Genomic DNA, 23583 nt, shown 5'->3' with positions numbered 1-23583 from the left:
TGACAGAGGGTTGTCCAGCTGCCTCCTGAAGGCCTCTAGTGTGGGAGAGCCCACAACCTCCCTAGGTAGCTGATTCCATTGTCGCACTGCTCTAACAGTCGGGAAGTTTTTCCTGATGTCCAGCTGGAATCTGGAATCCTTGCGCAACTTAAATTTTTTCCAGAACAGTTGGTTAGCGATCTTGGCCTCTGACAAAACCGTATACAGATAACAAATCTTCCAAAGTATAATTTGCCCCATAAACCACATGACCCGATGCAAAAAGGTCTTGCTAGATGCCCAGAAATTTAAGACGAAAGACTCTTACTGGGTGTCAAAAAATCAAAAATTATGGCCGTAACAGCCACAACATTGGTTCAAAAAGTGTGGTGAATTTGGAATGACTGCAACTCAGCGAAAAGGACGTACAAGGGGAACCTAGTTTTAAATATCATCTCAAGAAGGCAATATCACTACATCAGTTTTGGTTCCCTAAAAGTGTAAAAAGTGTTAAATTGAACTATTTTCACAAGGTTGAGCAGAGGGATGAATGGTCAGAATGGGCATGTTATTCACACACACACCCGCCTCGGTTCTTAATAGTCCAGAGACAAGCAATACAACTTGAAATAAACAGATTGAGTATCTGTCATGGTGGCAAGTCCAGGGATCTCTTATAGAACGGAAGCCCCAAGCTACACAGGGAGAGCAAGCCAATGCAGCCATGTTTTTATTCATTTTCATGGTGGTTATTGGAGATGGGTGTTCAAATTAGGCAGCACTGGGGGGTGGGGGGAGGAGAGGAAGAGAAGAACCAGACAGTCCCTGGATGCACAAACAATGCGGTTTTGAATAATACACATGATAAAATTTCATATTAACATCAACAGTAAAAAGTAGACTTCTCGATAAGGTTTCATTTCTGGTAGTTCGCTTTATTCCTCTATTGTCTCCTTTTTGCCAGTCTCTTGTCCCTCAAAGAGTGGATACTTGGCCTCCACGTCAGCCCAGGTTATGTTGCCATTTGCAAGATCCCGAACTATGGTCGGAAGCTCAGAGATCTAAAAGCAAGAGCAGAAAGCGCACCGTCAGACACACCTGGTCTTTACTTCACACATCAGAAATCCATACGAAGCCAGAAGAAGCTTACGGGTCAATCCTCTTGGGACTTTATCATTTGAGGGTGTAAGTCGATGGCTGCATGTTGGAATACTCCTGTCGGTTCCCCCTTGCCCCTATAACCTCCATCTTCCCTTAAGGCATGTAGGGCAGGATAAACACACAGCAGGGCATAGATAAGTTTCCCGCATGTTTATCCCAGCGTTCTGCACCCGTAGTTACTTGGACACGACCGTCAGGAGATGCACTACTTGGGCACGGCTTTCTTTTTCTCAGGGTCTCACTGAATTAGGGCAATGAGCCTTGAGGATTCCTTGGCTTACTCCAAGGCTGGTTAGGAATAGGGCGGTTTTGCAGAATCTCCAGAAACAAATGTAGTTGTAGCTGGCCTCTCCTGGAATTGTGTCTCTCCCTGGCTGTAGAGGAGAGAGTCTTCTCTTCCTTGTCCCTTCTTTCAACCTTTGGGGCATATTTTTAGCTCCCTCTGCCTCAATAGCCTGAGCACATCCTGGCCACAATCAAGGCAAGGTACATGGGCTTGTCCAATGACGCTCGTGTCGCGCTACAAACTGAACGTCAGGTCAAGATCCGACTGCTCTTTTGGTAGAGCAGTACTGTCACCTGTATTCACCTAAGAACACCAACCCTCCTCCGGTGAGTAAAGCTTGCTAATCGCCCATATGTGTGATGCACAGAGACCATGAAGAAGAAGGACAGGTTGCTTACCTGTAACTGTGGTACTTCGAGTGGTCATCTGTGCAGTCACACAACCCACCCACCATACTCCCCTCTTGGTGTCCATCAAGTGTTACTAATGTTACTTCTAGTAGTTTTTTCAGGTACACCTACAGGTGTCTGTATTCCTCAGACGAGGCCTTCAGGTCTCAGAAGAACTGGGGAATCTGGGCGGGAACCCTCCTGCACATGCGCAGTAGAGAGGGGAGGGGTTCCTGCCCAAAATGGCTCTTAGCTATAGAAAATTCCCGAAGCGGGGCTCATTTCCTGTGAGTGGCTTGCCTTGAGCCACGCTCTTCCCCCCTCCCTTCCAAACAGTGGGACGTTTTTGCTTGTAATAGCAGCAAATCGTGGGTTAATTATGCCACACTGCATAATCAACCTGAGATCAGCCGAACTAGTTCTAAGCTTAACTTTGGGATGCTCAAGTCACAAATAACCCACTGGGTCTGGGTTCGCACGTCACGCAGAAACCTCATATGGATTAATTAACCCAGGATTTGCCATTGTTATGTATGGACAAGGTCAGTGTGTCGTACCTCAGCTCGTATCTGGCGCATTGAGTCGCGGTCTCTCAAGGTAGCCGTGTGTGGCGTCCTGTTGACCGTGTCAAAGTCAATCGTGATCCCAAAAGCTACGCCAATCTCATCCGTTCTGGCGTAACGCCTGCCGATGGATCCAGAGGAATCATCCACCTTGTGGGAGACCCCGTTTTTGGTCAGAGCTTCGGCTGGTGAAAGTTGGGGTGGGGAGAAGCAGAGGTGAGCGCAATTCTTATCAACTTGGCTAGCTTTAGAGAATTAAAATGTGAACAGAAGACAATATCCACCAAACAATATCCACTAGAAGCCACAGCTTATCCAAGTCCAACACAGTTTATTTTTAATTAACGTGCTGAATATTTGTGAGCAGCTGCTGACCCTGAAGTCCTGGGGATAAGGTAGAATGTATATTTTAAAGCTGGTGTGGGTTTGTCTGTGGACAGTTTTCTGGTCTTCAAAACAAATTCCTGGCCTCAGTGCTCTTAAATTCTAGTCTTTTGCACCAGGCTCTGGTTGGAGGATCTTGGGGTTCTAGTAAAAAAGCCACACACACACACAAACCAGATCTACAATCCAGGATGAACCTAAAAAGGGTCGGGTTTCCCAGTGACAGACATCCCGACTTCCGAGTTCGCCAGGATTGGTCACAAGAAAGATCCACAAGTCAGTAACTGGCACCTGAAATGGTTCTGTTGGAGATCTATGTCTTTTCAGGCACGCTCAAGAAAAAAGACGTTAACCCCCCCTACACCTCCTTACTCACAATTCATCAATTCAATTCACAGTCTTACTCACACAGGAACCTGGGAAGTATTAGCTCTACTCACATAGTTCTTTCACAAATGGTATGAACTCTTGGTTCTGGCTCAAGGGAAGGACGGAGCATTTGAATGGTGCCACGACAGCAGGGAAGCTGAAGAACTGGTACAAAGAGAAAAGCCATATAGATGCTCAGACAGGTGAAGCCGACGGAACAGCTGTAGGTGTGTGTGTGTGTGTGTGTGTGTGTGTGTGTGTATGAAAATGATCACAGGAGCGGAAGAGTGTACTTCATAGGAATTAGAAGTGAATGCAGTTCTGCTCTAGATAAGCTATGCATTCTGTGACTAGAAAATCAAACTGAAATTAAATTAGATTAAACAGACAAACACTTGATCCTGCAATTTAGACATTTAGATGCTTTTTGTAGACTTCAAATTGTCCCCATCAACCAAAGTACTTTTTTCAAGAATCGGAAAGGAGAGCTGAAACATAGAATTATAGAATAGTAGAGTTGGAAGGGGCCTACAAGGCCATCGAGTCCAACCCCCGCTCAATGCAGGACTCCACCCTAAAGCATCCCTGACAGATGGTTGCCCAGCTGCTTCTTGAAGGCCTCTAGTGTAGGAGAGGACCACGACCTCCCTAGGTAACTGGTTCCATTGTCGTACTGCTCTAACAGTCAGGAAGTTTTTCCTGATGTCCAGCCGGAATCTGACTTCCTGTAACTTGAGCCCATTATTCCGTGTCCTGCACTCTGGAGGATCGAGAAGAGATCCTGGCCCTCCTCTGTGTGACAACCTTTTAAGTATTTGAAGAGTGCTATCATGTCTCCCCTCAATCTTCTCTTCTTCAGGCTAAACATGCCCAGTTCTTTCAGTCTCTCTTCATAGGGCTTTGTTTCCAGACCCCTGATCATCCTGGCTGCCCTCCTCTGAACACGCTCCAGCTTGTCTGCGCCTGAACATCCACTGCCCCATATTAAGAGGGGTAATGGATGTTCAGGAACAGGTAGAATAGGAGCTGCTGGGGGTAAGGGAAGGAGAGAAGGGATGGAAAGAAGTGGGGGAAAGAGGAAGTCTAGAACCTGTGCTGAATGCATACAACCTACTCCATTGCCCCAGTGGTCCTGACCACATATACACAATAAATATGTGTACCTAATATTAAATCATCTCACAAAAACAAAGCTATTCACGCTTCAAGGCTTTAAAAATAATTCTGAAGAGGGTTTTTTTTAAACACACACAGGATTTTTAGACCTGCTTCACACATTTCAGCAATAGCAATAGTGGGAGCAGGAAAATATTTAACATAATGACATGCAGTGCAGGTGTTTTGCATGCTATGAGTAAACTGATCTAAGAAACATGAATTTCCTATTTGGAGTTGGGCTGTCAAAACTGCATTTGGCAGCCCTGATATTTTCTCAGAAACGTTACTATGCAAAACCTTTGAGTGTTTTTGTTGTTTTTGCAGCCAGGCTACGTGGTGACTATTTTACGGATGGGGAATAGCCCCTTCCAACTCTACTATTCTATAATTCTATGTTTCAACTCTCCTTTCCCATTCTTGAAAAAAAGTACTTTGGTTGATGGGTGTTCAAATTAGGCAAATGTCTAAATTGCAAGTTCAAAATAAAGTGTTTGTCAGTTTAATCTAATTGAGAAATAAATACTCTCGCAAGCCCACGTGCGGCTGAGCAGGGATCTGCACCAAGCCCACCACACCAGTCACTGGATCCACCGATAGGGATTGCACAACCCACAGATGCCTCCTCCGGGATCCCATGTAGAGACATCAATTCCTAACCAAGCCAAAGGTGCAGGAAATCTTACCGTTCGCTGTTCATCTCCCTCCCGGATGCGGAACGTGTGCTCAAATACTGTATACATGATTCTTCCAATACCAAACGAAGGCTCAATCACATTGGGAACAATCTCTTCCACTAGAAAAAGAAAAGATTATCAGACTGGCAAGAGGGGACATTTTCCTGGACCACCTTGGGTTGATGTCCAAGTGTGTGAGCTTTTGCGTTTAACAGGACTCTTGTCCGCGATATCAAGGCTCCAACACTGCAGCATTAACACATGTAGATGTGAACTGCATGGCTGAGTGGTTTGACCAAGTTAGCAATGTCCCATGGGGTTGACAAGCCATGGGATTAAGTAGTCCAGTCAAAGCATGCAACTGGTATTTGCAGAGATTTAAAACAGCAGTTTGCACCCGACTACAAGGAATCAATTTCGGCGGCTATCACATTTCCAAGGGAACATTAATTCAGCCATAATTATCTAAGCTACAGTTAATGGGAAGGCTCCCACTGACTTTAGGGGACGTCTTCCAACTGTGAACTTTTCACGCCAGCTGGGGTGGAGAGGCTTACCATGTAAGGTCTTCTGGAATCTCTTCACACTGACCATGTCCTTTGTTAATTGAAAAGTTTTCCCTTCAGTTTCAATAGTAAATTCCCTGTAAAGAAGAAAAGTCGCTTCAAAATCAACACTAGGCTCCTTTTGGGAAGGGAAGTCCACCGTGGAGTTCAAGGAGGTCAACTGAGAAGTTTGGAGGACAGCCTAATAACAGTGTTGCCCCAAGTCAAAAGAACGGGCCCAACGAAGCTCAAGTCATTAAAAGCAGAGGTGCCAAATCAAGGCAAGTACTAGCAAAAAAAAAAGTCCTGGTTGGGTTTGTTCTTCTTCAAGGCAGGCACCTGGGGAAATTTCGGTTTGTGCCTCTCTGCAAACATGTGGAAGGAAGGATTTAAGCAGCCCCACATCTCCACAGGTCTGAGAGTCGGTTTCTACGTCCTTTAGCTACCTAGGGAGTTACCTAGGGAGTTACCTAGGGAGGTTGTGGGCTCTCCCACACTAGAGGCCTTCAAGAGGCAGCTGGACAAACATCTGTCAGGGATGCTTTAGGGTGGATTCCTGCATTGAGCAGGGGGTTGGACTGGATGGCCTTGTAGGCCCCTTCCAGCTCTGCTATTCTATGATTCTATGATCACGATGCTCAGGATGTTTAGAACACTGCAGCCAGAAAACTTGAATAGGGCAAGTATACAAATTAGATAAAATAGGCAAGCACTGTTCTCTCTTAGCGATTTGAATTTTGAGAGGAATCTGGAATATTCTGTTTATTTTCAGACACTCCCATGGAATTTTTCAGGCTTGCAAGAACAGAAAGAGCAACTTGTAGTTCTTCCGATGTTGCCCCCTTTCGCCCGGTATGATTTTCAGGAGAAGCTGCTCAAAGGTTTCAGATTTCCTTTACAACGGCTAGACACACATTCTATGGTCCTTGCCAAAGTTTTGGAATGGTGGCAGAGGATAACTATATTACCGGTCCTTATGGGCCAGGAGGGAATTTCAGCCCATGAAAAACAGATATTTCTGCATAGCAGAGAGTTATGACACAAATGACAATTTGTTCGCTGTATCATCAAAAAAATCTAGACATTCCAAGATCAGAAAGTGACCTGGTTAGAACCAAAATGCACGCCAGACGACATTCTGGTTAGCAAGGCTGGTTAGATGTTATTTGTGCTCCAACGTGATCTCCACAACATAAGCGAAACAGAAACAGGGCCTTATCATCTTTCCCCCAGGCTCAGCTTACCCTTTTTCATTCAATAGTTTTTCCATCTCGCTGATGTAACACTCATCACAGATGGCGAGGTATTCCAGCACCAGTCTGGCATCCTTCTTGTAAGCTTTGCCAACAGCCCCCTTATTGGCTTCAAACTGAACGACGTTCGCTGTTCTGTGCGGCTGGTGTTAAGGAATCCAAAGGAGAGTGGAATATTCCCCCCCCCCCTTGCTATCTACTGTTCTTTTAATAGTTTCTTCAGCATTCATAGTGGCATCCTATGTACTGCAGAGAACATAGCCCGTAACAGAAGGGCTTCTGGGATTTTTCACCGTTTGCACATGGGCTCAGGATCCTTCCATACAGAGCCACGTTATAGAATATGCAAGATCTACCCCAGGCAGAATCAGACCCTGAAATCACCACCGTGCATTTTGAGCCACTTCAGAAAACGCAGCTGCGTCAGAAGAACACCAACGGACTGCTTTCTTGGTTGGGTGGATCAACCTAAGTGACACGTGCTGATCAGGGAAAAACAGTTAATGCCCTGTCCGCATATTCTATGTCAAGCTAGCGCATAGGTCAGCATGACTATGTATGTCAGAGGAAACATGAGGAAGTTTCCTTAGATTATTTCGTTACTTTTGAAAAATTAGCCTGGAAACAGAAAACGGAAGGGCTTCTTCCTCGTGTTTCCCTTGGTGTTACCAAGGCGATTCCTGGCATTCAATTTATTCTATGAGTTGTCCACCCATCCTCCATTTATCTCACAGGACACACACTATGATGGGCAGGCACAAGAGGCTCTCTCACTCAAGACCTGACCTACAATTTCTATTTCCAGATCGTCACGCCATCGGAAGTGGACTGTCTTACCAGTCTCTTCTCTGCAATCCTTGAAAAACATCCAGTGTATTCTAGAACACTGTTGGGCCAGACGACTGACCTAAGTTAAGTTGCTGAATTAGCATCTGAGCAGGTCACTGGATGTGATGCATAAGCTAACTTGGGCACAGGGTCACGACGACAGCCGATGTCTCATTTCAGGTTTACGCTGGCATCGCTGGAAGTTCATGGCTTCAAGACGGCTTTCCTGATTTTAGACCCATTAGCCACCCAAGCTGAAACCCGTGACACCCATCCAGAGAACCTCCATGCCTGGTTCATGGACAGAAAGAACCTTGCGGAAAGGTAGTATCCATTTCTAAAAGGATATGGGTTCCTTCAGAGGCTTCTCAGCTACAAGAGGAACTTTGGTGGCTCTGGCGTGGCAGGAGAGGTCATAGCAGGAGCGGTCAGCACAGCCAACAATTTCAATCCACCCCTGCAAAAGGCAGAAACCAAGAGTTGTCTTTTGTTTACCGCAGCACTACTTGATGAATTCTTGATGCTTACTGAGCCCCCTCTCTCTTCCCCCCAATCCAACCAGCCTGTACGAGAGGCCGCCCTGGCATCTCATGTATGCTGCCTTGAGTTCCAGGATGGAAGAAAGACAGAATACAGATGTACTAAATAAATAAAAATAATAATAAGTAGCATCTATTGCACAAGGACACCACAGGTAGTTTGTGCGTTTTAGCTGTATTTGACATTTAGACACTTTTCGTGATCATGAGAGATGTCAAAATGCAGACAGTGTGTTTCTTCTATTTATTCTATAGCATACTTATTTACACTTATTTAAACATGAAAAATAGCCGGACCTTGAAGAATCCTAATAAATTAAAAGTTGAAAGTGAATTTGTATATTTAAAATAACAATAAAATACATCCACATCCACACCAATACCCAGAAAGCAGTTATATTTAAAACATCCTCAATTGTCAGGAAATTCGTGAATCTGTAAAAGACAGTGTGACTTGGCAAAGCCCGTCATGTCCGTCTAGAAAAAAAACCATGAGCGAAAAAGAGATATTATTATTATTATTATTATTATTATTATTATTATTATTATTATTATTATTATTATTATTCCTAGGCAAGGTCTAACATTATTTTCACTAATCATGGTCAGTTCCAGATCATGGTTTGCAAACAGAAGTTTGGAATTAACCATGGTTAGTTTTTAAAAAAATAGAGGGGGAAATTTGCATACAAGGTGAGAGTGCCGTGTCATCCAATAGTCTGCTTCCTGTCTTCCAACCATGACTTGGAGATTGCGTAGCTCTTTCATCAGTACTAATAATCAGCCACCGGCCATAAATTCATAAATTACCCATCCTGCATTTTAGGTATCAAGTATGGCCTTCACAATTTCCCTGGGTAATTTATGAATTTATGGCCAGTCTTCAGTCCTTGAAGTGATGGCTTCCAACAGGACACAGACCTCTTGAAGAACTGCATTTTGAACAGTCTCAACATCCCATGCTTCAAGAAAAATTCAATGGTATCTGGATATTAACCAATTTTAAAGTGACTAGATATGACTAGATGACCTTCCCAAGGAATCCAGGAAACATGGTTTGAGAAGTTCTCTCTGTATGCTTCATTTTAGAATAATTTCTAGGGCTGTGCTGCGCTTTGTTTCGGGTCGTAGAAGCGGGAGCGGAGCGGCCCGATTCGCCTCCGCCAAAGGCGGATCCGAATCGGGTCAGGGGAGCTGTGGATCGAGGCGAAGCGTTTCGCCTCCATCCAGAGCTCTGAACGGAAGTAAGTGGGAGAGGGGCTCACCAGGCGCTACTGCCGCAGTCCGTGCAGTGACGGCGGCGGAGCCAGGTAAGGGGGAGGGGGTTTACCTGTGTCCGTCGCCGGCTTCACCTGAGGCCTAGGCCTCAAAGCGGAAGCAGGCCACTTCTGCTTTGAGGCCTGGGCCTCAGGTGAAGCCGGCGCCGGACCGCGATGGAGGCAGGTAAGCGGGGGGGGGGGGAGAGGGGGGCTTACCTGGCTCCACCACCACAGTCTGTGCAGCGACGGCGGTGGAGCCAGATAAGGGGACAGTGGGGAGGGAGGCTTATTCAGCCCCCATTTTGTCTCCCCATCCCACTTACCTGCCTCCGCCGTCCACCACAGAGGCAAGTAAGTAGGGAACGGGGTGCAAAATCTCGCTCTGACCCTCTGGATCTCGCTCCACTCCGCGGAGTGGGGGAGGGTTGGATCGAGATTTTGGTTTTGGGCCCGATCCAAAAGTTCTGGATCGGGCTATGAAGCTGTTCGGGGGGGGGGGGATGTCCATGCACAACCCTAATAATTTCCAGAGTTCCTTTGAGGAGACATATCATGACAGGTAAAACAAGCTCAAGCTCTTAGTGTAGATATGCCCCAAGACGAAGTACACTTTCACCCACAAATGCCAAAAGCCTCTCCACCTCTCAAATCGCTTACATAGGATGTTTTGGACTCTGCATCCCAGCAGTCACAGGCATAATGAGCCATCTCGTTCTCCATATGCTGTCGGAAGCGCAGCTTGCTTGGAGAGATGCCGACTTTTACGAGGTAGAGGTAGATGCGGCCAATGAAGTAACCCAACACCGAGTTATTGATGACACCCTAGAAGAGAGAGAGAGAGAGAGAGAGAGAGAGAGAGAGAGAGAGCGAGAGAGAGAGAGAGAGAGAAGGATCAGTGAAGCCCAGAAACCGCTTCCTCAAAAAAATATGCACTTCTACTGCACAATGCTATGTGCATTACGCCATGAAATAGACCCTCTGTGCAATTATAAACAAAATATTCCAGAGAATTCTAGTTTTGAAACGTGCCTGGTACACAGAAGATTTAGAGCTTGTTTACACTGGTGCTTTATTGTCCAGCAGTGGGGCCCATACGAAATCTCAGTCATGTGACAGATTACAACTCCGCTACTAACACAGCCAGTCTTTCCCTAGGATAGCCCAAGAGGTTTTGTGCTTGGAAGGTGCTGAGCATTCGGAAATCCCTAGCTCACAGGACCACGATTCCCAGGGTTCCTTATGGAAGATACCATAATAGTTAAACTGACTTAAGCCTGTAGAGGCAACCTCAGAGTTATTGCTTCCTGAACTAATGGAAATGGCCAGATTCCATCCATATCCCTCCCTCTACAAAGCTGAGAAATCAGCAAAGTCAACTGAGAAAGAGATCTTGGGATTGTGGTGGACAGCTCGATGAACATGTCCACCCTGTGTGCGGCAGCTGTAAAGAAGGCAAACTCCATGTTAGGCATTATTAGAAAAGGAATGGCGATCGAAACTGCCAATATCACACTGCCTTAATGCAAATCTATGGTGTGGCCACACTTAGAATACTGTGTACAGTTCTGGTCACCACACCTAAAAGAAGGTATTGTAGAGCTGGGAACAGTGCAGAAAAGGGCAACTCAAATGATCAAGGGCCTGGAGCATCTCCCCTATGCGGGAAGGTCACAACAGCTGGGATTGTTTCACTCGGAAAAAAGGAGGCTAAGGGGAGACTTGATAGAGGTGTACAAAATTATGCCTGGTGTGGAGAATGTGGAAAAGGAGACATTTCTCTCTCTCTCCGCCATAACACTAGAACCCAAAGGAGTCATCCCATGATGGCCACCAATTTGGGTGGCTTTAAACGGGGGTTAGATAAATTCCTGGAGGAGGCGGCTATCAACGGCTACTAGTCCTGATGGCTATGTGCTACCTCAGTTATCTGAGACAGTAAGCACCAGTTGCTGGGGAACATGTGCGGGAGTGTCCAGCTTGTGGGTTCCAGCTTGTGGGTTCCTGGCAGACAGAGTGCTGGACTAGATGGACCTTTGGTCTGACCCAGCATGGTTCCTCTTATGTTCTTATGAGTTGTCTCCTGTCGACACTTTCTTACTACAATGCACACTCGTGTTACCTGCTCAACAGCATCCCCCAGGCGCATGGCACGAGCTGATTGCCCACTGGTTTGGGCTTTGGAGGAATACAGGAGAATGTGGAGGTCTGCTACGTTCTGGAACTTGGGGTGATGTTTTTCACAGGGATCCACAAAGTGCTCAATTTCCGCCATTGTGAATTCTCTAAAACACGAAGACATGCCCTAGGTTTAGCAGCTATTCTCTTTGGTGGTCACCGCAACGTTTCCCCAGAAGCTAAAGAACCCACACACTATGAACCCCACAGCCCTACAGGTACAAGCCAAGCCACTGCAATGCTCTCAGTACTCATGGCTTCCTGAACTCAGTCCTGGTGCACCACTACTGGTGCACCACTACAGACCAGGGGCTCATTTCGCCTAATGAAGCCGCTAGCATCATTCACAACAGCTGTATTCAACTCACAGTTCCACAATTAGGTCATTTTAACCACTCAGTTGGGTGGTGCAAATTGCTACAGTTACAAGGCTCAAACATACCAATTCCCCATTCCCCACAACAACCCTGTTTTCCTCCTCCTCCTCCTTTTTTTTTGGTTTTGTTTTGTTATTCCAGCTGACACCCTCAACATTCAATAGGTCCTAGAAGCTTATAGATCGAACGTTTTCTTTTAAATGAAAGAAAAAAATCAATACACTTCTGCAGAGCCAAATGGCCTTGGTTTGAAATAAATCCAGTTGGGGGGAGCTGATCTGTATAAGACTTTCAGAGGCTGTTACCTCCTGCCACTGCATATAAGCCACTATATACTCAGTCAAAGTCACCCCCCTGATGCACCAAGAAGAAAGACGGAGGTATGAAAGTGTTTTTTGGGGGGAAGGGGTGTCCCAGTGGTTGAATTCATAAGAATTCAAATAAAATCCATGCTGGAGAGCAATGAAAATTTGAGTTATATATATATTGACATAAATACACTTAAAATTACACAGTAGGGCCTCTTAGGAATCAATATCCCGCCTTGAGCAGTGAAAGAGGGAGACGATGAGGCAGGGAGGCCATTTGGGGAGGGCTTATCCTTGCCCTGATCGATGCATTCTAGCAAGCACAAGGTTGCATTCCCTTCCGTTCAGCAAGGAGAGGAGCCCACTTCCCGGTTTCTGTGTCACAGGAGGAAATGTGCACTACCTGACTCTGATGAGGCCTGAGCGAGGCGAGATCTCATTTCTGAAGGAGTTCCCGATCTGAGCAGCAGCAAAAGGCAGTTTGCCTTGGTTAAACTCCAAAAGGCGTTTGAAGTTCAGGAAGATCCCTTGTGCAGTTTCCGGCCTCAGGTAACTTTAAAAACAACAACAACACACACACACACACAAACAATACAACAAAAAATTAAGTGGCAGGGAAGCAGGAAAACAACTCGGCTAATAGCAGACCAGCCTGGTTCCCCCAACTGTTATCTCCGGAGCGATCCGTCTTACGATGAGGATGTGCAACGTAATAATAGCTAGCTGAGTCGGGCTCAGTCAGCATCTCCTCCCAGGCTGCCCCTATTCACTGCATTACTGGCTCACTTGACTGGGATGAGGGGCCAAGGTCCTGAGCCCTACACTTGCCGTCTCTCCCCCATTTTATTGTCGGGATCTCTATTTCGTTTTCTTGTTCCTGCGTTTGATACGCTGGGAACAGTGGCACTAGCGTTTGTTCAACTGTAAAATGATTTTCATGGACAGCACTGGGTTGCCGCCCTTTAGAAAGAAACTTCTGATCTCAGAGGCTTCCACGTATCCAAAGTCCTTCCGGGTCACTACCGGTGGGGCAGGAAGAGTGACCAAAGCGATGTTCGCCTCTCCCTCCTCCTCGTTCCTCTAGATGAGCCTCTGAGCCAAACATGAAAAGGTGCGGGGCGGGAGAGGCCTTAGGATTTTTTGGGATCCTGACCTCTCTTCTCCCCATCCACTAGCGGCACCCTTTTAGACGTCTATGTGGCCCTCCGAAGCTGCTTTTGTTCTTTCCACACCAGCTCCAAATGAATGGGGTGAGGGATCAAGTTTTAGAGTCCCCCTCCCAAAGTTGTAGCAGGGTATCCGAAAAATGCTATGGTCCCTGGGACGTTCTCCAGGGCCCACAGGATTGCACCCTTAATTGCCCTACTCTATTGATACCCTTGGGTAGCAGCTGGAAGCATCACGGCCCCTTTTCATCAATTTTATTGGCCACATCCTAAAACAGTAAAGCTGACCTACCCATAGGGATGCCAAGAGCAATCCACTCAGCAACAGCTCTGGTTTCCTGTTGAGTTATCTTAGTGTAAATCCAGAGAAACAAACCCACATTTCAAACATCACAGTTTGGTGTAAGCTGGCCTTCCCCAACCAGATGCCCTCCAGAGGCTTTTGGACTACAGCTCCCATCAGCCCCAGTCAGCATGGACAACTGTCAGGGATGGTGAAAATCATAGAATAGCAGAGTTGGAAGGGGCCTACAAGGCCATCGAGTCCAACCCCCTGCTCAACGCAGGAATCCACCTTAAAGCATCCCTGACAGATGGTTGTCCAGCTGCCTCTTGAAGGCCTCTAGTGTGGGAGAGTCCACAACCTCCCTAGGTAACTGGTTCCATTCTCGTACTGCTCTAACAGTCAGGAAGTTTTTCCTGATGTCCAGATGGAACTAGCTTCCTTTAACTTGAGCCCGTTATTCCGTGTCCTGCACTCTGGGAGGATCGAGAAGAGATCCTGGCCCTCCTCTGTGTGACAACCTTTTAAGTATTTGAAGAGTGCTATGATGTCTCCCCTCAATCTTCTCTTCTCCAGGCTAAACAGGCCCAGTTCTTTCAGTCTCTTTTCATAGGGCTTTGTTTCCAGAGCCCTAATCATCCTGGTTGCCCTCCTCTGAACATGCTCCAGCTTGTCTGCGTCCTTCTTGAATTGTGGAGAGTTGTAGTTCAAAATACCTAGAGGGCACCAGGTTGGACGAGGCTGGTTTAAGCACTTCCTGGCAAAGGCTGAGGATGGATTCACAGATTGCTTTTTTAAAATTCTTGCCAGGCTTAACACATCCACAATTGCACACCACGTTGTCCTCCCTGCTGGGACATGTAATTTCTCCCCCCACCCCTCCCCAATGAATGAATCAAAGACTCTCAGGACTTTCTAGGGAAAATGAGGAGGGCTGAATGAGTAGAAACAGACCACGTGGGAATGTATTCAGTTGCAGTATGTACCAAGCCGCCCTCACCAAGCACAAAATATAAGAGAAAAGCTGTCAGCTCTTAAATATACCCTGGCATGTTTCCTCCTGGCCCAATAGAGGTCTTGAACATAAGGTTGAAAGACACAGGGGGAGTGAGGTCATTTCCTGTAATGGGGGACTTCACGTTGTAATTCACAAACAGATCTGCAAGCTCTTCCTGGCCATAGTTGTCCAACTGCGAACAAAACAGGAAAGATGATCAAATTAGCACACAATGTTACAGCAGGGTCTCCTTCTATTCACCCCATCTCCTCTTTAACAGGACACAAGCCTCTTCAACTGCAAGATGTTGCAACTGCACGGCCCATTTGATGATTATCCCAGCATTTACTTCGGGGGATGCGCAAGGCGACGTTTTCCAATGCAACTTCTAAGAGTTTTACTGGTGACAAAATGAGGCTCTAGAGCAGGCGTGCGCCGTGAGAAACAACGAACAAACGTTTCCCAGCATATGAATTCTGCAGGGAATGAGACACCTAGAAAGTGAATCAAAGCAAGGTTACGAACAGGGTCCTTTTCCAGCTTCATTGGCTGCCAGTCCAGGTCCGGGCCCGATTCAAAGTGCTGGTATTAACAGTTAAAGCCCTAAACAGCTTGGGGCCAGGCTATCTGAAGGAACGCCTCCTCCCATATGTACCTGCCCGGACCCTAAGGTCATCCTCAGGGGTCCTTCTCCGTGAGCCCCTGCCAAAGGAAGTGAGGCAGGTGGCTACCAGGAGGAGGGCCTTCTCTGCTGTGGCACCCTGACTGTGGAATGAGCTCCCTAAGGAGGTTCGCTTGGCACCTACATTATATGCTTTCAGACGCCATTTAAAGACCTTTTTATTCTCCCAGCATTTTCACAGTCTATAAATCAATTTTAACTTGGTGTTTTCAATTTCTAATTTTGCATTGCTGCTCTTTTTATCTGGTTGAGCTTTTATGTTGTATTTTATATTACGGTTTTATACTGTTGTTTTATACTTTGAACGGTTTTTAATTTTTGTGAACTGCCCAGAGAGCTCCGGCTTTTGGGCGGTATAGAAATGTAATAAATAAATAAATAAATAAATAAAAGCAAGGCCCACAATCCTACTGAATCCCCATGCACACCAACAGCACCAGCATCAGCTCCAGGTTTTGGAGGCACCCTGGACAAGAGTACATCCTTGCCCCGCCCCATCCCACCCTGGCCTTCCTCCTCCTCCTCCTCCTCCTCCTCCTCGCCACCCACTTGCTTGCTGTCAACCTGTGGATCTAATCTGTGCCAGTGCCGAGAACAATGAGGCGAGGTGAGGGAAGCCACTGTTCCTTCTCCTTGCCTGGGCAGGTGACCAGGCAGCAAAAATAAGGGGAAGCAGCAGGCAGACAAGCCGGGGGGCTCTGGGGGCTAGCTGTGGGCCTCTGGCTGGGGACTCATGGACAGGCTCCCCATATCTCAGCCATGTTACGATGTCAGTGCTCGGAGGCTTGATCAACAGAGGAATTCTTTGGTATCTACACACTGCAACCTAAAGGCAAACGAATTCAGCCCTGGGTTCTTGACATGTAGGAAGTTCTCATTTGCAAGATATTAACCTCCATGTTCTGCAGGTGCATTCAGTCTCTTGTTTCAGCCGTGGGAAAATAAAGCATAGAAAGCTTGCACACACACGCACACACACACACACACACACGTCCATTTGCCAAAACACTTACTGACCTGCGTTAGCACATTCTCCATTTCAGTCTTCTTCTCCGTTGTGCATTTCTTGTCAGACATCAGCTTCTGCAAATGAGCTGCAAAAGGAAGAAGGGCAGAAAGAGGCGTTCATGGCCAATCGTCAAACCCTCCCCCCCCCCAAATGCAAACAGAGAACAAGAGCCGGGGTCTTCACACCAGTCTGAGGAGATCAGCAGCGGTACACAAGCTTCCCCAAGAGAGACTTCGCCCATCGCTGCTGACCTTCTCCCCCAAAGCACAGCCACAGGAGAGAGCTGACCACGTTCCAGGCCACACTCTTAGTTCAAGTAGGTGACAGCGAGGCCCAACAGGGCAGAGACCAAGGCATGCTGGAATATCCCCGGATATTTAGATAGAACGCGCACAGATGGCGATGTGGAAAAGAATCGCCTGAAGGCAAAGTCTGAAAGTCACTGAACTAGAACAACATTTCTCCTCACATGTTCCATGCGAAAATACTTAAATACTTAAAAGGTTGTCACACAGAGGAGGGGCAGGATCTCTTCTCGATCCTCCCAGAGTGCAGGACACGGAATAACGGGCTCAAGTTAAAGGAAGCCACATTCTGGCTCGACAGCAGGAAAAACTTCCTAACTGTTAGAGCAGTGCGACGGTGGAATCAGTTACCTAGGGAGGTGGTGGGCGCTCCCACACTAGAGGCATTCAAGAGGCAGCTGGACAACCATCTGTCAGGGATGCTTTAGGGTGGATTCCTGCATTGAGCAGGGGGTTGGACTTGATGGCCTTGTAGGCCCCTTCCAACTCTGCTATTCTATGATTCTATGAAAAGATCCCTGGTCTATGCAGGTCAGCCAGATGTAATGAGGGCTAAGCCATAGAAAACTGTTTAAATCTCTAGCAAGTCTGAATGCTGCAGGCTACATTATGCTTCACAAATGTTGCCATTTTAATGCTACCTTTCTAAATTACATTATTTCGTGACAAAGTGGAGCACCTAAATTAAACTCCTCGTCACAAAGAGTTGCCTTCAGTCAGAGTCTTCATCAGTGTGCTTTAGCAGATTCAGAATGCTACAGGAAAGGAGCTCTGTCTCGAACAATCTCAGCCCTGTGGCCCAGACCAACAAACGTAACTACTTTGACCGCTGGAAACAAGCCTAACAACTTCTATAAAAGAAGCGAACGGCCAAGAAGCAGGCATGTAGGTGCAGCTCAATAACTCACACTTGGTCAGTGCAAAGCTATGAAAACAGTGTCTGGATGCCAGGACACCAGGCAGAAATTACACTTAACAATGGTTTCTTTTCCTTAAACATGGTTAAGTATTAATGGCAAGCAAGGATGTACGTAAATAGATGCCTAAATAGGGCTACTAAAATGATCAAGGAGGTGGAGCAACTCCCCTATCATGGAAGGTTAAAACAGCTGGAATTGTTTAGCTTGGGGGGAAAAGGCGAGTAAGGGGAGATATGATTGAGGTACACAAAATTACACTTGGTGCGGAGAACGTGGATAGAGAGATACTATAATCTGGTGTCATCCCATAAAGCTGATTGGTGGGAGATTGAGGATAGATATAAAGAAGCCCTTCTTCACAGGGCACATAGTCAAACTATGGAACTCACTACCACAAGATGCAGTGATGGGGCACCTATCAGGATGGCTTTAAAAGGGGGTTGGATAATTGGATAAATTCCTGGAGGAGAAGGCTATCAATGGCTACTAGTCTTGATTAGGGATGTGCTCCGCTTCTCCTCGGACTGGAGAAGCAGGAGCGGATCGGGGGGCTTCGCCTCCACTTAAGACGGAGGCGAAGAGGATCAGGGAAGCCGCGAAGCACTGCGGAACATATCAAGGTGAAGGTGGATCCTTCAACTCGATCCGGAACTCCGCAAAAAAGATACGGGGGGTTTACTTGGCCCTGCTGCTGTCACTGCCGCCTGTAAGGCGACGGCGGCAGAGCCAGGTAAGGGGGCAAGGGGGAGGGGGGTCTTACCTGCGTCCGTCGCAGCCCATCCCAGCTTCACTAGAGCCCACGGCTCAACCAGGAAGTGTAGGCCGCAATCGGCGCCTACAGTTCCTGGTTGAGCCACGGGCTCTAGTGAAGCTGGGATGGGGCACGATGGACACAGGGAAGGGGGAGGAGGGAAGGGGCCTTACCTGGCACCACTCCCTGCCACTGCGGAGCTCCGATTCGGAGCCGGAGTTCCACAGCGGAGCGGTGCGGCCCCTAGGCGGATCGAGGCGGGGCGGATCGGGCCCGATCCGCAATTTGCAGATCAGGCACGAAGAGGATCGGGGGGTCCCCTAGTCCTGATGGTGATATCCTACCTCCACTATCAGAGGCACTAAGCCTGTATACCCCAGTTGCTGGGTAACATGTGCGCAACAGTACTGTTGCACTCATGTCTTCCTTGTTGGTCATGTACATTGATGGTGCTATATAAATAAATAAATAAATAAATAAATAATAATAATAATAATAATAATAATAATAATGGTCTCCTATTGACAGCTGGTTGGCCACTGTGTGAACAAAATTCTGGACTCCATGGACCCTTGGTCTAATCCAGCAGGGCTCTTCTGATGCTCTTAATAGTACTTCTGCCCTGAGCAAGCCATGGTTAAGGAACTTCCTCCACTCCCCAGCCTCCACAGTAGCAGTGACAATGGGCGTTTCCTTAGACATGCCATTCAGAGGCAGGGCTTAGTACAAGGAAACCATGGCTTTACTCTGTGGTTGGGATCTTAACAAGGGTTTGCAATCATTCATGTTTCATAATTTGATAGTGTTCAAAACCACGAGAATGTAAGACTACAGAAAGCCACATGCAAACCCTGAACATAAGTTCATGTTTAAATACAGCCTTGAGCCTCTTAATGAAGGTTAACAAATCTAAGCAACTGAAGAATACCAAAGAAATGGGCCTTCCATATGGAACCTGGCAGTACAGGAACAGGGGTCCAGGAAGAACTCCTCCCATCAAAAGGGATTACCCTTTTTCTTCGATTCTAAGACACACTTTTCCCCCCATATAAACATCTCAAAAAATGGGGTGCGTCTTAGAATTGCAGGTGTGTCTTAGGGGGGGGTTTTTCCTGTTGGTGGTACTGAAATTAGTGTGCGTCTTACAATCGATGGCGTCTTACAATCGAAGAAATACGGTAATAGTACAGAGCTTTTTGCATACTTTGCCTACAAAACCAATGGAAGGAACAGCCCAGACCAAGACACCCTCTTCCACTGAAGAATGCCCTTTCCAGCTTCCCAAAGATAAAATTGCAGTATTTATTTATTTATTGCATTTTTATACCACCCAATAGCCAAAGCTATTGGGTATGATTCAAGCCCAAACCAGGTAACTTATCTAAGCTCCATCTAACACAGCGGGAGAGGCAATTTCTGAGAAAACCAGATCTCATATTAAGAAACATAGCTCGCGTATAGCTCCAACAGATATTTCTGGGAAACTTGAATCTTTCTACTCTCTTTTTGTAAGAAGGTAAGTTTGCAGCCTTGACTGCTGTCAGCTTAACCTCCTGAAAATATGACGCGTGAAGATAGCAGTCTGCCAGAACACATACTTATGCTGACATGACTTTTACAGGGTTGACCTAATAGCTTCCAAGCAGTTTGTTAGAACATCTACTGGTGAAGCAAGATAAACCAACATAAACCACTCCAGCCAGCCCAAGTCTTCCAAGAGTGCATACCTTTTAGGAGGTGGTCAGCTCGAAAACACTCCCCGTTTTTCACATCCTTCACCATGAAGTCCGCAAATTTGTCTACATGGCCTGAGGTCCTAGAATGGCAAACAACATTATCATCCCAAATAGCATCAAGACAAGATACTCTCTTAGCAACTTGCATTGGAAAAATTAACATTAAAAATAATCACTGAATTAACATCAAAACATTTATAGAGGTGGACTGGTATGAGTTTCCATGGTTCTCTAAATGAGAACTATGCTTCCCTATGATTTTTTAAACTTCCCTTTAATTAAAACAGCCTGGCTCAAATCAAATCTGAATACATGCAGTCTATTAAGGCTGAATCAATGGCCCTCCACACCACTAAGTTAAAGTTCCCTTTTCTAGATAAACAAACATGACGGGATGTCTTTCTGAAGTCAAGCATATAGAAATAGGTCATATATGCTATTATGCTGGGATTGGCAATGAGATGAGGAACTGGCAAGTCATCAGACAGGGATGTAGCTCTAGACTCCAGGATTATGTATCTGTGGTCAACAACAAGTGGAAGACATGGCACACTATATGTTAACTTGCCCTCTGTATAGGGACCCAAGAGAGAGACTCCTGAAACCGCTGCTGACATATGGAGGCATGAATGCCCAAGCAGAAACAGTTCTCTCCCTCCTTAGCGATACCAACAGTTATGTCACTCATAAAGTGGCCCTGTTTGCACTGGCAGCAAAAAAAGATTAGGAAGAGAGAACTAGATAAAATTGCTAGAAACTGCCACGGAGACTCAGAGCGCTGAGCGAAATGAGAGCTTTACTGACAGTAAATTTAAGGTTCCCTTGGTTATTTTAAACTGTTGTGTACTTTTATAGTTGTATGCTTTTTATGGATGTATTTGTCATGGCCTTTGGCTAGCACAATAAACTGATGATGATGACGACTCCAGGAGATGCCATCCTTTACACCACTAGAAGAATCCACTGTGCCCACCTGGATGATGCTTGTTAAACCCCTCAGCTCTACAATTTTCTCAGTTCTCAAATTACGAATATTTAACCCCTCCCAGTGAATCAAGAGATTTCCTTTGGTAGCTTCTGAAAATAAACTCCTTTGCCCAGTAATTAATTTCTATAAAATTGCCCTTGCTTCTCGAAATTTCTGGGCCGTCAGTTGTCCCTGAACAAGTTCACAAGAGCTGCAATGAGCCAAAGTTCTGAACTGTGAGCTACTTTGTGTTTTAGAGGCAGAAGCGGAATTAGGGCATGGGAGGAGAATTATCCGATACTGGAGAAAGATCAGAAGTTAAAATAGAAATCAAAAACACTGGAAAGAAGGAAAGACCACACATCGCTCTGTCTGCTGCCTCATGGGTTTATTCCCATACTTTTACCACAGAAATATGTCTTCCTAGACAGTGGAAATGCTCCATTTAGTTAGAAATTAACATTTGGATATTTAGATTAACTAATTCAGGAGTATAATTGTTTAGGAAATATAGGAAGTATCGATGGGAACTTTGATTTTAAAATTTGTTTTTTTCTTGGGGATTTCAGTCATTTGTAATCAATGGCTCAGTTCAGACAACACGTCGCTCAATGGTGGTTTTAGAAATCCACGGTGGAGTTTTTACACCACCGTTGGGAAATGTGTTGTCTGGAGGGAAAACTTCATGCAATGGTGAAGGTTATTTTTTCTAAGAAAACACTCCACGCTGAATATCCACACTGTGCAGAGGAGAGTTCTTGCACAACTGTTGTGTTGTCTGTTGGGCTCCGTGGAGTTTTCTGTTGCGTTGAGTTGACTTCTCCCACTGGCTACTGAGTTTCCTGGCAAGAGTGGCGAAAGGAGCGAGTGCCGCTCTAGGAGAGCAACCGGGATATTATTTTTTTTGCAGCAATGGCTGATGGCATACCATCGGGAGGACCGGGGAGGAGAGAGGGTGGAGGAACTGTCAATCAAACATCGTGTTGACTTTTACTCAACTCCACGGGAGGCCACAGTCACACAACGGGGGAGTTGGAACCTGTTGTGTGGGGAGTACCCCCTACGAACTCAACCATTGAGTGGAGTTTTCCCACTGCGTAGACAAACGTGCTGTCTGAACTGAGCCAATCTCTCCTGCTCGGGAGGCTCCCTTATCAAATGGAGGCAGGCGGTTCTTTCCTGAACTCACCCTAGAAGTGAGGATAATATTTATAAGATGAAGCATCACTGCCTTCATACTGTTGAGGCACGAAATGTCCTCACAAATATTTTAGCCATTAAGGGCCCAAAATTGAGATTTAATCCCTTGTATTAGTTCAGCTTTTCTTTGTTTAAGCAGGTCTGAAGAACTTGGGTCCAGGACAGGGCTTTTATAAAATACAGAAAATTAACAGAACTGACTTAGTGGATAAGGACACCGTATTTTCCCTAACCCTAACCCTTCCCCAACCTGGTGCCGCCCAGATATATCAAACAACAACTTCCAGCAAGGAGGGCTGCTTTGAAAGCCCCAAACACTTCACTTATGTTTCACTGGTATTCCTTACAATGATCAGGTAAGGCAGGGCAGACCAGAATTAGTTTAGCCCTTATAGCTGATGATGGGCCAAGACTGAGAGAAGAGTGATTTGCTTAATGTCACCAAGTTAATTCATAGCTAGCCAATATTTGAACCCAGGATTGTCAATGCTTCAGTGGCCATTCTCAAGTGCTATGATCCACTTAAGTGAGTTCCGGGGGGTGGGGAGGAGAGAGGATAGGCAAGGAACTGCTGCAGTCCCTTGCTTTTAGGAGATAAAAACGTAAGGTAATGGGTTTCAAGACTTCAGGATTTTCAGATTAATAGTGGGATTTTCTAGCTTGAGACTTCACTGTGTACTTGCAGCCCTGGTGATTGTAAGCCTTGTAGCATGAAGCTTATTTCTGTATTTTCATGTGTGTATTCACAGAGAGAGAGGGAAAGGGACAATGTGTGTGTGTGTGTGTCTTAAATGGCCTTGTGCATTCCGTGAGGCAAAACAAAAGAAAAAGCCAAACAGAACGAAGCCTCCATGGCTCACGAAATCTCGCCACCCCTGCCGAGCCCGCAGGCCTGCACAGAGGGGACTGCGCTTACTTCAGAACCGGCTCTGGCGTGAGCATGGTGCAGTCGATCTCGAGAATCTGCTCTTCCTGGATGAAGTGCTGCCTCCAGGCTTGGACTATGTTGTTCTTCAAAGCACAGCCAACCGGGCCAAAATCATACAGGCCACTTACACCTGCAAGAGAGAGAGAGAGAGAGAGATGTTGTGAACACACACAATCCCTAGTTACAGTCTCCTCCGGCTAACTGGACCGGAACTCCACCCAGACTTTTAACCTTGTTAAAACTTAAAATAATGCTAAATGCAAAAGCCCAATTCTGCCTTATGGTGTGTGGCTCAGCATATCAAGGACCAGGCCTTAAATATAACAGATTGCAGCTAGAATGAGGCTGTATAGACACATCTGTATCAATGGCAGCTTCAGACAAGAAGCGCA

At 46.2% G+C, this 23583-nt stretch overlaps 1 protein-coding gene across 1 annotated transcript in view; it reads right to left on the bottom strand.

The window, feature by feature from the left end:
• Positions 1–684: 684 nt before the first annotated feature.
• GARS1 (glycyl-tRNA synthetase 1) overlaps positions 685–23583 on the bottom strand; it is a 35648-nt gene continuing 12749 nt past the window's right edge. Inside the window, exons 4-17 of the mRNA XM_063126576.1 lie at positions 23180–23321; positions 20088–20176; positions 16393–16469; positions 14741–14886; positions 12651–12800; positions 11507–11669; positions 10045–10209; positions 7934–8046; positions 6753–6893; positions 5521–5606; positions 4973–5082; positions 3203–3296; positions 2373–2563; positions 685–1040 (exon numbers count right to left, since the gene is read on the bottom strand). Of these exons, the coding sequence (XP_062982646.1) occupies positions 915–1040; positions 2373–2563; positions 3203–3296; positions 4973–5082; positions 5521–5606; positions 6753–6893; positions 7934–8046; positions 10045–10209; positions 11507–11669; positions 12651–12800; positions 14741–14886; positions 16393–16469; positions 20088–20176; positions 23180–23321 (1793 nt within the window). The 3' untranslated portion in view covers positions 685–914. The remainder of the gene's footprint in view (positions 1041–2372; positions 2564–3202; positions 3297–4972; positions 5083–5520; positions 5607–6752; positions 6894–7933; positions 8047–10044; positions 10210–11506; positions 11670–12650; positions 12801–14740; positions 14887–16392; positions 16470–20087; positions 20177–23179; positions 23322–23583) is intronic.

This window comes from Elgaria multicarinata, chromosome 1, assembly GCF_023053635.1.
Source record: "Elgaria multicarinata webbii isolate HBS135686 ecotype San Diego chromosome 1, rElgMul1.1.pri, whole genome shotgun sequence".
In the NCBI taxonomy this organism is placed as follows: domain Eukaryota; kingdom Metazoa; phylum Chordata; class Lepidosauria; order Squamata; family Anguidae; genus Elgaria; species Elgaria multicarinata.
Note: the sequence above shows the minus strand (reverse complement) of the source record. Positions and strands in the feature narration are given on the sequence as shown.